This window comes from Medicago sativa, chromosome 1 (genome assembly GCF_051527215.1).
Source record: "Medicago sativa cultivar Bolivia chromosome 1, Bolivia_mono, whole genome shotgun sequence".
Taxonomy (NCBI): Eukaryota; Viridiplantae; Streptophyta; class Magnoliopsida; order Fabales; family Fabaceae; genus Medicago; species Medicago sativa.
In genome coordinates, this window is record NC_140749.1 from 75,498,738 (window position 1) to 75,510,894 (window position 12,157).

Below are 12,157 nucleotides of genomic sequence, written 5' to 3' on the forward strand. Positions count from 1 at the left end.
GTTTCCACCACAATAGTTGAAAAACAAAAAATGTTCCTTACTTAAAACAAATCAAGAATACTCAGAAACTGAGAGTGTGTGATGAATTGAAGAACCTCACTATTATCAGTAGTAGCACAAACAAACAAACAAACAAACATGAAAATGAAGCTGCTGCTGATTTTGTTGGCATTTGAATTTGCATTCTTAGTTTCTGGGTTTATCTCCTCTGGATCTGACACAACACTTTCTTTCTCTGAAAACAACGATGTCGTTTCACCTAATTCATTGCAACCTCATATGGTAGACCTCACTCTCATTCAAGGAGCTGATTCCAAAGGAGCTGGTATCTCTCTCTTTTTCTCACTTAAATTATTTTTAAAATGTGCCTCTTTGTATTAGAACCTTGCATAGAATATTATACCCTTTGAGTTATTGTATGAAATGCCACATTTTGAAGCTAACCCATTACTTTAGTTGGTGAATTTTAGATGATTAAGTTGTTACCTCATCATTTTAGATTCTCTTTTTTGTAGATTAATGTATTGCAAACATCCCTTGTTTATATCTTTTTATAGTTACAATGGATATTATTTTGATTGATTACTGTCTCAAATGTGCCTTATATTGTTGTGAAGTGGAGGTATATCATGTATGCTTTTTAATTAATATAATGCTGAAGGACATATTTCATTATGTGCATAACTCAAACTCTTCGGATTGAAGAAGTGTCTAATATTCGACAACGACATCTCACCGACATATGTGGTTACATTTTAAACACTTTTGTTGTATCAATTACTACCAGTGTCTATGTGTCAGTGTAGTGTCCGCTGTCCATGTTGTGTATGTCGGTGCTTCCCAGAGTATTCTTATGCTTGTTTGAGTTAGTTGATTTGATAACGTAGCAGAACCTATTGTGTTAAAAAGAGTAAAGATTGTCTCAAATCAGTCAATTTTGAATTTTTGTCTTATCACCACAGTCTGTTTGGATGGAACATTGCCTGGTTACCATTTGGATCGTGGATTTGAATCTGGTGCAAATAGTTGGCTTATTCATCTGGAGGTATGTAAAAGAATGTCCAAAGTTTAATAACAATACTTTCAAGGTTTAATAGTTTCTAAATTTTGCCTACTATATTTAGAAGAAAGTCGATGGAAAAATTTTAGTATTTGCTTCAACTCTTTCTTTAACTATGCTATGGCTAAAAAATTTCACGACACTTTATGAATTCCTGTAGGGAGGAGGATGGTGTGATACTGTCAGAAATTGTGTCTACAGAAAAAAGACTCATCGTGGTTCCTCAAAATACATGGAAAGTCAAATACCATTCACAGGAATATTGAGCAATAAACCAGAAGAAAACCCAGGTATTTTCTTTATCCTACATAATTTTGGCATTTGTTTCTTGTAGTTCAGTTAAACTCTGCCCTCATTGATGCTGCAACTTATGCAGACTCAAGTCTGTGTTTTAATTGTCATGAATTTGGACATAATCTTCCATTCCATGCACAGATTTCTTTAACTGGAATAGAGTCAAATTAAGGTACTGTGATGGAGCGTCTTTTGCTGGAGACAGTGAAAATGAGGTGAGTGAAAGTATCAAAGTTTTTTTCCCCTCTTATCTATAAAATTCCTATTAAAATCCCTTAAGATTTTTATGGAAGGCTGTTACTTCTGATAATAACGAGATTTCTCTTACATAGCCTTTAGTGCTGAGTTAATTGCTACCGAAAGATTGATCATTTGGAATTTATGATTGAGTAATATGTGTGTGATTTTTGGTTCTTTTATCCAGGCTGAAGGGCTTCAATTTCGTGGACAAAAAATATGGCTTGCTGCAATAGAGGAACTATTGTCTCAAGGAATGCAGAATGCCGAACAGGTTTCCCATGTTTCTTTATGTTGTTGTTCAATCTTAATGTTCGTGGATTCTTCTAATCAATATATGTATATCAGGCCCTTCTCTCTGGATGCTCTGCGGGTGGTCTAGCATCCATAATACACTGTGATGAGTTCCAGAGCTTGTTACCAAAATCTTCAAAAGTGAAGTGTTTAAGTGATGCAGGATTTTTTCTCGATGCGTAAGTTCAATGTTTTTATTTACATTACTTCTAGCATGTTCCATTGACTAGACACTTATATATAGTCTATGATCTGTTCAATTGTGTAGAATTGATATATCTGGAGGACGCACAATGAGGAATATGTTTGGAGGTGTAGTTCAGTTACAGGTAGTGCTTAACTTACTAATCGAATGAACTATTTAGTATAATATAGCATTGGTAGATTTATACCATAAATTTGTAATTCTTATCATTAATTGATAGCATGATCCACATTCCAAACCATTAACCACACAGTTCTTCAAGTTTTGGCACATTTTTAATTACTAATTCTCCTAAAAGCTTAGGTTGTCAAGTGAAGGCACATTGCAATAAACTCTTTTATCAGTTGTTTTACGTCTTTGATAAAAGGTTAAGAGAACCTTTGCAAATATTTGATATCAGTACTGTTTTGAAATTGTAGGAAGTCCAGAAAAATCTGCCAAAAAGTTGTCTCAACAAAATGGACCCAACTTCGGTAATTCTCATTCAAGATGTCTTGCTATTCCTAATCTTTAAAATAATTTTAGACATCCAAGTTTTGAATATCCGAAGCATGTTTCGTCCAGTGCTTCTTTCCTCAGAATGTGGTCGAACATGTCGAGACACCATTGTTTCTACTCAACGCGGCTTATGACGTGTGGCAGGTAACATGGATTAACACTAATACACTGTTTCTTACTTTATCTTGTATTACATTAAGGATATATCTGATTTTATGCTAATTACATATAAATATATAATTAATGCTGTTTTTATGACGTGAACTATGTTTCCATCAGGTCCAAGCCAGTTTAGCCCCAAAGACAGCTGACCCCCTTGGCTCTTGGAATGACTGCAAATCAAACAATGCAAATTGTAACTCATCTCAAATTCAGCTCCTCCAAGGTGTTTTCAATCTCTACTATTGTAATTGTAAATGATGCTAAAAAGTTCATGCACATAAATGAAATTTGCTAATTTTTATGCAATAAAAGATGCATCAACAAATTTGAATCATAGACAGCAATTGTGACATATTTATCTCACCTTTGAAACAGACTTCAGAAATCAAATGCTTGACGACATGAAAGACTTCTCAAGATCATCTCAAACTGGACTATTCATAAATTCTTGTTTCGCTCATTGCCAGTCTGAGAGACAGGAGACATGGTTCGCAGATGACTCTCCTCTTATTGATGACAAGGTTTGTTCAATTTAGAATATTTCTACTGATGACTTTAATGCCTTAGATGAAATAATCGATAGTTAAGCTTCATACGATTTTATTTTCTCTGTCCATTGTTATCAGAGAATAATCCTGTTTTGTTATACAGCCAATTGCAGTTGCTGTTGGAGACTGGTATTTCGACCGAGAAGTTGTCAAAGCTATTGACTGCCCTTACCCCTGTGACAATAGCTGCCATAATCTGGTGTTTAGAAGAGTATAATATGTTCTTTCTTCATATGATATTTTATATACACTTCCCTCCTTGTATTTGTTTGGGTGTATTTAACATTTCATTAATTATGTTAAGACTTGACCATTCTTATCTGATTAAAAAATTGATTATCATCAATTTTACCGATAGAGTGTTGGTATATCAATCAAGTGAGAGTAAGAGTTCTGCATTGAATAGCAAAATGGATATTGAGTACTATATAAATGAGAGGACTCATACATTGCCTTATGATTTTGGTTAAGAAGTGGTGTCCAAGTCACCAATATGATTGCTCAAAGTCTAATGTGATGATCCCCGAGACCAACCAAGTGTTAATAAGATTCATGGAATAATGTTAGCAACACACTCCCTTTTATTGATTAAAGAGTGTGGTTGCTAGCAATCCGTGAGATTTCATATTGATTAGTAAATAGTAGTCATTTACCTACCTTTGTTAGAATTAGGGTGTTCATGGTTCAATTCAAGACAAAAACAAAATTGAATCGTTTGCAGAATTCATAAAAATAAAACAAACTATTACAAATGCATCTCGAACTGTTATAATGGTTCACTGCACCGGTTCTTATGTATTTTTCCGAATTGAATTAATTTTCTTTTGAACAGAATTGTACCAAATTGAATTTATTTTAAGCAACTAACCAAGCCAAATATTATGATTATTTAAAAAAAAACAAAAATTAAACTGAACTATAAAACGAATAAATTGCACCGATAAATCATGAACTAAACTGAATAGAACGTTTAGTTCGATTCAGTTTGCAAACGGTTGGTCACATTTCGGTTGTTTTTGGAATGGTTCAATTAATTGCATGGCTGTTTCAAACACACCCAATATCCAAAAACTGAATTTGTGCATTAGTTACAACGTTTTTGTCATTGAAAAAGCAAAAACATGATCAATTAAATGAAATTAGAAGATTAATGACAAGTCACTTGAGATTTAGAAATATTTTGGGGTAGGATGTAGAATTTGGGGGTAGGAAGAAGATTTATCCAATGTTAGAGCTCATATTTGTTCCTAATCTAATAGCCCACCAAATCAAATAATCGTATATAAATACCTCTCAAATGTTAACATCTTGGTGGCTGCGACAGCGCAATTGCTTCTCTTTCTCTTACGTTTGATGTTTCAATCAAATTAGTTCTGAATCCACATAGTAATTTCATCTTTGTTGGGTTTTCCATCGTTGGAAAGTGGCTATGTCAAGGTAAAGCTATGAATATAGCTGCATTCCAATCTTTGGAGACCTCAGCAAATATGAAACCATAGATTTGAATCTTATCTAAGTTTCTATAATTTCGACATTCTTTCAATTTCCTTTAAGAGGGTTTCAAGCACCCATAGATTTGATTAAAACTTGTGAGATTTGATTTTATAGACAAAAAATGTATAAAGATTAAGGAAATATATACGAATAAAAGAAAACATAAAGTGGATAAAAATTGAGGCTAAAACCAAAGACAAATTGTGAAGGGAAGAAAATGGAAGGAAAATTAGATTGAAGGTTTATGATAGAAAGTGGAATTGCAGATGCAACAAATTTGTTTTATCAGATAATTAGATTCAAATAACTAGATTAAAGTTGTGGAATATCAGATAGCTTCTTTTTTAAAATTAAAACACGTATGAGCATGTTGAATTGCACCCATTGGATGGATCATATCATCACCCTAGACCGAGCCATATAACTGCGTCCACCACAAAGATGCTGATATTTGATACTTTTGTATTTGATATTGCACATACAATGGTATAACTATGTAAATCACATAAACATAATTCACCAAATCTAATTCAAAGTCTCATCAATGTGCCAAAGCCTAAAAGTGTCAATGTTGCAAACATAAATTTTAAATAACACATCTTAGTGTCTTGTCTAATGAACTTGCTTACATAGAATCAACAAGATTGTGTTTTACCATCATCGATTTTTTTTTTTTTTTACTTGTAAGCAACAAAGCAAGACACTTGAGCTTAAATTGAGCTATTTTGACCCCAACATAACAAATTATTTCCTGTTACTCGGAAGGGAGGGTAAATTTCAATGGAGTTAGAGATTAATGAGTTTGAATGAAAATAATTTATGATGTAAGACGATGTGCAACATCATTGTAAAATGTGCAACCAATTTCAAACCCTTGATGAGTTGATATAAGCATGCAGCGGTTTAATGCTGTGAAATACATTATTATTATTATTATTATTATTATTATTATTATTATTATTATTATTATTATTATTATTATTATTATTATTATTATTATTAAATTGAATGCAATTGGTTGTTTGCGGTCGGTCACATTGGACCGTCCTATCAAGATCGGACGAGACTCAAATTTTAAGTTTGAAGTCTAATTGTTTTTAAAGCTTGTGATATCTTGATGAAACGGTCCATATGTGACTAACTACAGTGCCGTCACATCTTTCAGCCGAACACAAGCCGGACCCATTGTTATTATTGTTTTTGAAGGATTTTTTTTTTTTTTTAAATCTTTGTTGTTCATATTGGTTTGTGATCTCCTTCAAAAAAAAAAAAAAAATATTGGTGTGTGATCTGTGCTGAAGATTTGAATTGATTGGTAAGATCTCATTCCTTAATATTTTTCCTCCTGATTCAAATTGGATAGATTTGCGCTGATCTTTTTCTATCAAAAAATAGAAATAAATAATAATAATAATTTGATATGCAACATAAATATTTTCCTAAAATCATGTCAATAAAAGCGGAATCCAATTTCTTGTGTCCTAAATTTCTCTCTATAAATTTCCTCTCTTTCTCTTTTTTGTTTGTTTTTTGCCTCATCTCCGCCAAGAGACCCTAGGGCAGCAAGACAGTGACGGCCATCGCCTCTTCGATGATGAATTCCACCATGAAAATACTTGTGACAATATTGCTGATAATATTTCTCACAAATACGGCAGAATCTTCTTCTTCAACGATGCACACTAACAATTGGGCTGTTTTAGTTTGCACATCTCGTTTCTGGTTCAATTATCGACACATAGCCAACACTTTATCAATATATGCAACCGTTAAGCGACTAGGGATACCCGACGAAAGAATCATACTCATGCTACCAGATGACATGCCTTGTAACGCAAGAAACAGTTACCCTTCCCAAGTTTTTAATAATGAAAACCACAAACTCAACCTCTACGGTGAAAAAGTTGAGGTTGATTACCGTGGCTATGATGTTAATGTTGAAAACTTTCTACGTCTACTAACAGGTCGTCACGAACCAAACATTCCAAGGTCCAAACGACTCCTTAGCGACGAAGGAAGTAACATTCTTTTGTTTATGTCAGGTCATGGAAGTGATCAGGTTTTGAAGTTTCAGGAGAAGGAAGATCTTTATAGCAAAGATTTAGCTGATGCTGTGAATGAGATGAAAGAGAATCACAGGTTTAAGGAGTTGTTGATAATGGTGGATACTTGTCAAGCTGCTACTCTTTTCTCAGATCTTCGTTCACCTGGTGTTTTAGCTATTGGAAGTAGTGTGAAAGGAGAGAGTTCGTATTCGCATCATTCTGATTCGGATTTGGGTGTTTCTGTTGTTGATCGTTTTACATATCAAACTCTTGATTTCTTGGAGAGGATTAATTTATATGGTAATGATTCTTTAAGTAGTCTTTTTGATTCGTATAATCCTTATTTGTTGGATTCAACTCCTTATTATAGAAAGGACCTTTATCAACGCCGTTTAGATGAGGTACCTGTCACAGATTTTTTTGGATCTGTAATGAACACAATAGACACTGATTCAGCCTATAAATTTGGGGGAAGAGCTAAAACTATAATGTCTTTGGATCAATCAATCTCCGATGATGCCGACAATGATAGAAGAATTTTGAGAAACCACGATGATGATGATGAGGATGGTATAGCAGTTGGACAATTATGGAGTACTATTGTTAGTAAAGTGAATACTTTTGAAAGTATTGATGCTTTTGTGTGCTATGGTCTTCTTTCTATGCTTCCTCTGTTGATACTTTCTTCATGGCTATCATTGTAGTCTTGCAATGCAAGTTTGATCTTTATTGTTTGTTATCTTTACAGCTTTAGTACTAGATTAACTTAATAGTGGAATGCAGTTCAAGGTATGTTTTATTTGTAATGTATTTTGGACTTGCTTGTCCTATGAAGGAACATTGCATCTGTTTGGATCCCTAATTTGAACTTTATTTATTGACATAAGCACTTCAGAGTCTTTATGAGGGTTTATGAAAATAACTTCTGACATGTTTAGAAGTTGTTTTCAACTTATTTCTATAAGCTCTCCGGAGTCCGGATAGCTTATGAAAGCAACTTACTGTGGGACAGTGTTTTGGTAATTGAAAAACATAATTGAACAATGATATTGAGAAAGCAAATGACAGGTTATATCAAAATAGTTTGACTTATTTGATGTTTTGTTATTGAAATGGTTTATTCATAACCAAAAGTATTTATCCTTTTGACTTTATTCAAAATTGAGAAAAACATAATTGAACAATGATATGAACATAGGCATTATTAGGCTAGACCAAATTACTGATGGGACAGTGTTTTGGTAACTCAGCAACAACTGAGACTATTGGGCCACAAAGTGGAAGTGGACTTAGGGCTAGCAGGCCCTAAAATAACAAAAATGACCCCAACTTGAGGATATGAGTCACCTTTTCTATGTTCTTGCATTTTTGTTTCATCCTTTTGGTTAGAATATTTTTTATTCTGTTACATTTTTGTTTCATGATTTTGTTTAGAGCTAAATGTTGTACTTGTACATCCAAATTTTTATATAATGATCTCAATAACTGTTATTGGTAATAGGCAGATACCTAACAAATTCAAAATGTATTATTAGGGGTTGATTAATACATTTTTACCTTTATTATTGCAAGTTTGAATTCAATTTAGAGCAACCAATCTAGAGTTTATTTATTTCACTTCCTGAAAAGGTTTCTTGCTTGCAAAGCATTGTTAGGACAATGCTTCAATCTTTCAAGTGTTAAGACCCTTGTTAACTTTTAAGTCATTGTCTTATTGCACATATTGTATGTGACATACATTCAATAAACTACTTTGCATGCTAGTCTTGTTTGTGAGTTGTGTGTGACAGTGTGAGAAAGATAAATCAGAGAACTATGTATAAAATAAGGTGATGAAGGTTTGAATGATCAATATTTCACTAACATTTCTATTAAGTTTAATTACTAATATTAATCATTAAAAAAATATATAGAAAATCAAAATTGATCAAACAATATATAGAAAATAAAGTACACAAGGTGTTCCAAAAAGTCAAAGTACATCCATCCATCCAGAGGTATCCAAATAAGACTATTCAGAGGAAAATGACCCCTCTTTTTTTGTATTCTTTCAATTAATCATTACTTTGATGCTGTCCTTTTCTTAGTGAGAAAAAGATAAATAATTCACATGATTTTGCAGACAGTACAACAAGACCAACAATTTCATTGTACAAGTGAAAAGTAAAACTTGCATAGAAGGAAAAGTATCAAAACCATAATGGAAGTGAATATTTTACTCTACTGCCTAGAAAACGATGGACATGTTTAAGTGTCATTTTCAATAGCATGAAAGTTAGTGACTGGAGAAAAAATCATATATCAAGTAAAAAAGATTCTGCAATTTGTTTTTTTTATAGGTAAAGTAACTAAATCTGTTTCTGTTCCTAGCAATAATGAAAGTAAAATGAACCAATAAATATATGTGATGTATATAGAAATTCACCAATGATGTTACAGTGTATAAAAGAAAGAGTATGTAGAAAGAAAACAAACAAACAACTCCTTATTCACCAATTCTACCCCACACTCATAGAAGAAAAAAATGTAGTTGGCTCACAAATATCAACAAAGCAAAAAGGGTGAAAGTGAAAACAAATTGCTTTTTTTTTTTGGTATCAGATTCACATACCTATATACAAGAGAAAAATCAGTGGTTTCACACACCTGTACTAAAGAAAAAACAACACCTCTAAAAATCTTCACACTGTTCTTTTTTTTCCACAATCATGTTCACATATCTCCAAAAGCTTCTCTGAGTTTCTGAATGTCCTTGGAAAATATATTAGAAGTTGTTTGTGACTGTTCTTGTTCTTGCTTTGTATGAGGTAAAATAGCTCCAAAACTATCTGGTACAAAGTTCATCAATGGAGGCTTTATCTCATTGCATAAAGATTCAGAAGCAAGCATTAAGATAGGGTTTTGAAAGTAGTTATTATCCCACTTAGCTTCTTCTGTATGATTTTCCATTAATCCTCCCCAAGAAGAAAAATTGTTGTTATGTAAGTTTAAGGTGTTGCTGCTGCTAGTTCTCATCTCTGTGGAAACATTGTCAGAGGGAATATCAAGAGAATTGTTGCAGCAAAAAGAATTAGGAAGAAACATGGTTGTTGATGTTGTTGTGGGATTGAAATGAAACTGATCAGTATTCATATCAAAAGATTTTCCAGTTTGGTTGAACCAATGGTTACTACTAGTGTTTGAATCATTTGGTAAACAATCATTTTCAGTGTTTGTATAACTCATTTGAAGTGGAAAATTTCCCATCAAATCTGAGGGTTGAATGAACCTATCTATGAAAAACTCTTTGTTGCAAGAACCTTCCATTTCCATTGCATATGCTTTTGGTGAAATTGAAGATGTTGTTCTCTGCTCATAGCTAGAAGCTGCATCTGATTTTGAACTCTCTGATTTCAAAAGGTTCAATTCATTGGATAATAATATCTCTGGTGCTTTCTCTTGACTCTTATTACCATTTTCCTCTCCATTATTCTCAATCTCAGACAATGGTTTATGAGTCACAGGATCTATACCTTTTTGTCTCAGTCTCTTCTTCAAACAAGAGTTCCATAAATTCTTTATTTCATTGTCTGTCCTCCCCGGCAATTGCGCCGCAATTTGAGACCATCTGATAAGAAGAAAATGAACATAATTTTTTAAAACTGACGATATTAATATTGTTAGTATTATACCGAGAGTGAGATCGAGCCCTCGACCTCCTTATCACTCTTGCTTAACCATAGGAGAAAATAAAAAAAAGGACTGAGTTAGCAGTTGAAATTTACCTATTCCCTAGTACTGCATGAAGTTCAACAATGAGATTTTCTTCCTCTTGTGAGAATGTTCCTCTTTTTAAATCAGGTCTTAAGTAATTGATCCACCTAAGCCTGCAGCTCTTACCACATCTTTGCAAACCTGATAATAATAAACAAAAATTCAAAAATAATAGATGATTAATAATTTAATAACAATTTTAACATTATTATTATTATATGCTAATGGAGATAGAATTTGATAATTTACCTGCTTGCTTAGGTACTGAACTCCAACATCCATGACCATACTTTGTTATATGCCTCAGTAGTTTTTCATCTTCTTCTGGTGACCATAGACCTTTCCTAAGCTTCTGCTTGTAACAACATGAGTGCCTTCCCATTTGTGAATTTTCCTATGAGAAGAAAAATGAAGCAATGGTTTAGTGATAGAGAGAATTGAAGGAAGGAAAGTGAAGTGGCAGCTAAGAAAAGGAGTTGAGTTAATATAGGAGAGTGAGACCTTATGTCTCATGAGAGAGAAGTCATAGTCAATAAGCTTCTTTCTATTTTCTTTATTCTTTTTTTGAATTTAATTTAATAATATATACATAACATATCATATAGTATATGTAAGGTTGAAGGTTGATCTATCTGATAGGGATTGGACAATGTGAATTAGGATTTCTAGTTGTTTAAAGTGTTTGAGTTGAAAAAGAGGGAAGGTGAGAAAAAAATGGATTTCATAAAGCAGTATAACATGTCTTTTCTAAGGTGTGTGCATTCATGTCTCTTACAGGAAATAGTGGTGGGACACACTTAACTCATATTATAAATTTATAATCAATCAAAGTGAAGACATTATTATATGGAAACAAAAAAGATGTAATAAAAACAATGCTTGTAACTGAAGTATATTATGAAATGAAAAATTAATGCTTCATATTAAGAAATGACATATATAAACTATTTCACTGTGTTGAAGAAGTTGCTACACTAACTTCAAAATAACTGAATTAATTGTCTTATACACTCTTGAGGAAAAAGAAAGCAATCATAATCATAATCATAATATTATTATATAGAATATAGATATATAAATATTAAAAAAAAATTATAAGAAAAAAGTTTAGTTGAGTTAGGTTTCAAAGTTCACTAGGGTTAGGACAGACTCACTAAATTTGACAGTAGGAATTGAACTCAGTTCTTACAACTATGAACTAACTTCTTATCAACTGGACCAATTTGCGTTGGAATATACTCCCTCCGTCTCTATATCTAAGCACCCATTTGATTTTATTTTTGTCCCTAAATGTAAACTCCTTTTCAAATTACTAGATACATTTATTATTTTTTTCCTAAACATACCCCTAATTAATACCACAATCTTTTTCTTTTTTTTTTTGAATCAGCAAAATTTTATTAAAACCAAATCTCTGTACAAGACGAACAGAGACCGGTGATGAAGGAAATACAACCAAAAGGCGTCGTATCTAGACGAAACACCCAAAAGCAAACATCAACAAAGACAACCCTGCGATCAACCCCATAAGGGCTAAACCCACCACAATAAACCCCCTAAAATTTGA

The 12,157-nt window shown here is 32.7% G+C and overlaps 2 protein-coding genes and 1 pseudogene across 2 annotated transcripts; 2 read left to right on the top strand and 1 right to left on the bottom strand.

Annotated features, from left to right (window-relative positions):
• LOC146957437 (Pectinacetylesterase family protein) lies at positions 1–4,054 on the top strand. The gene is made up of 12 exons (XM_085736541.1): positions 1–325; positions 963–1,045; positions 1,221–1,350; positions 1,496–1,569; positions 1,779–1,865; positions 1,940–2,064; positions 2,154–2,214; positions 2,510–2,563; positions 2,655–2,732; positions 2,868–2,973; positions 3,126–3,271; positions 3,402–4,054. Exons 1-12 carry the CDS (start codon positions 139–141, stop codon positions 3,513–3,515), a joined length of 1,245 nt encoding a protein of 414 aa, XP_085592667.1. The 5' UTR covers positions 1–138; the 3' UTR covers positions 3,516–4,054.
• Positions 4,055–6,396: 2,342 nt separating this feature from the next.
• Positions 6,397–7,541, top strand: LOC146957438 (uncharacterized; annotated as a pseudogene).
• Positions 7,542–9,224: 1,683 nt separating this feature from the next.
• LOC146957439 (transcription factor MYB61-like) lies at positions 9,225–11,048 on the bottom strand. Its single transcript, XM_085736545.1, has 3 exons — positions 10,840–11,048; positions 10,602–10,731; positions 9,225–10,444 (listed from the first exon to the last, which is right to left on the bottom strand). Exons 1-3 carry the CDS (start codon positions 10,970–10,972, stop codon positions 9,550–9,552), a joined length of 1,158 nt encoding a protein of 385 aa, XP_085592671.1. The 5' UTR covers positions 10,973–11,048; the 3' UTR covers positions 9,225–9,549.
• Positions 11,049–12,157: the final 1,109 nt, after the last annotated feature.

Excerpts from the sequence above, each read along its gene's own strand:
- LOC146957437 (XM_085736541.1), top strand. The coding sequence starts at position 139 with ATGAAAATGAAGCTGCTGCTGATTTTGTTGGCATTTGAATTTGCATTC. Across the intron at positions 1,866-1,939 it reads GAATGCAGAATGCCGAACAG|GCCCTTCTCTCTGGATGCTC; the intron begins GTTTCCCATGTT and ends TATGTATATCAG. Across the intron at positions 2,733-2,867 it reads CGGCTTATGACGTGTGGCAG|GTCCAAGCCAGTTTAGCCCC; the intron begins GTAACATGGATT and ends TGTTTCCATCAG.
- LOC146957439 (XM_085736545.1), bottom strand. The coding sequence starts at position 10,972 with ATGGGAAGGCACTCATGTTGTTACAAGCAGAAGCTTAGGAAAGGTCTA. Across the intron at positions 10,732-10,839 it reads TTCAGTACCTAAGCAAGCAG|GTTTGCAAAGATGTGGTAAG; the intron begins GTAAATTATCAA and ends TATTATTATCAG. Across the intron at positions 10,445-10,601 it reads CATGCAGTACTAGGGAATAG|ATGGTCTCAAATTGCGGCGC; the intron begins GTAAATTTCAAC and ends TCTTCTTATCAG.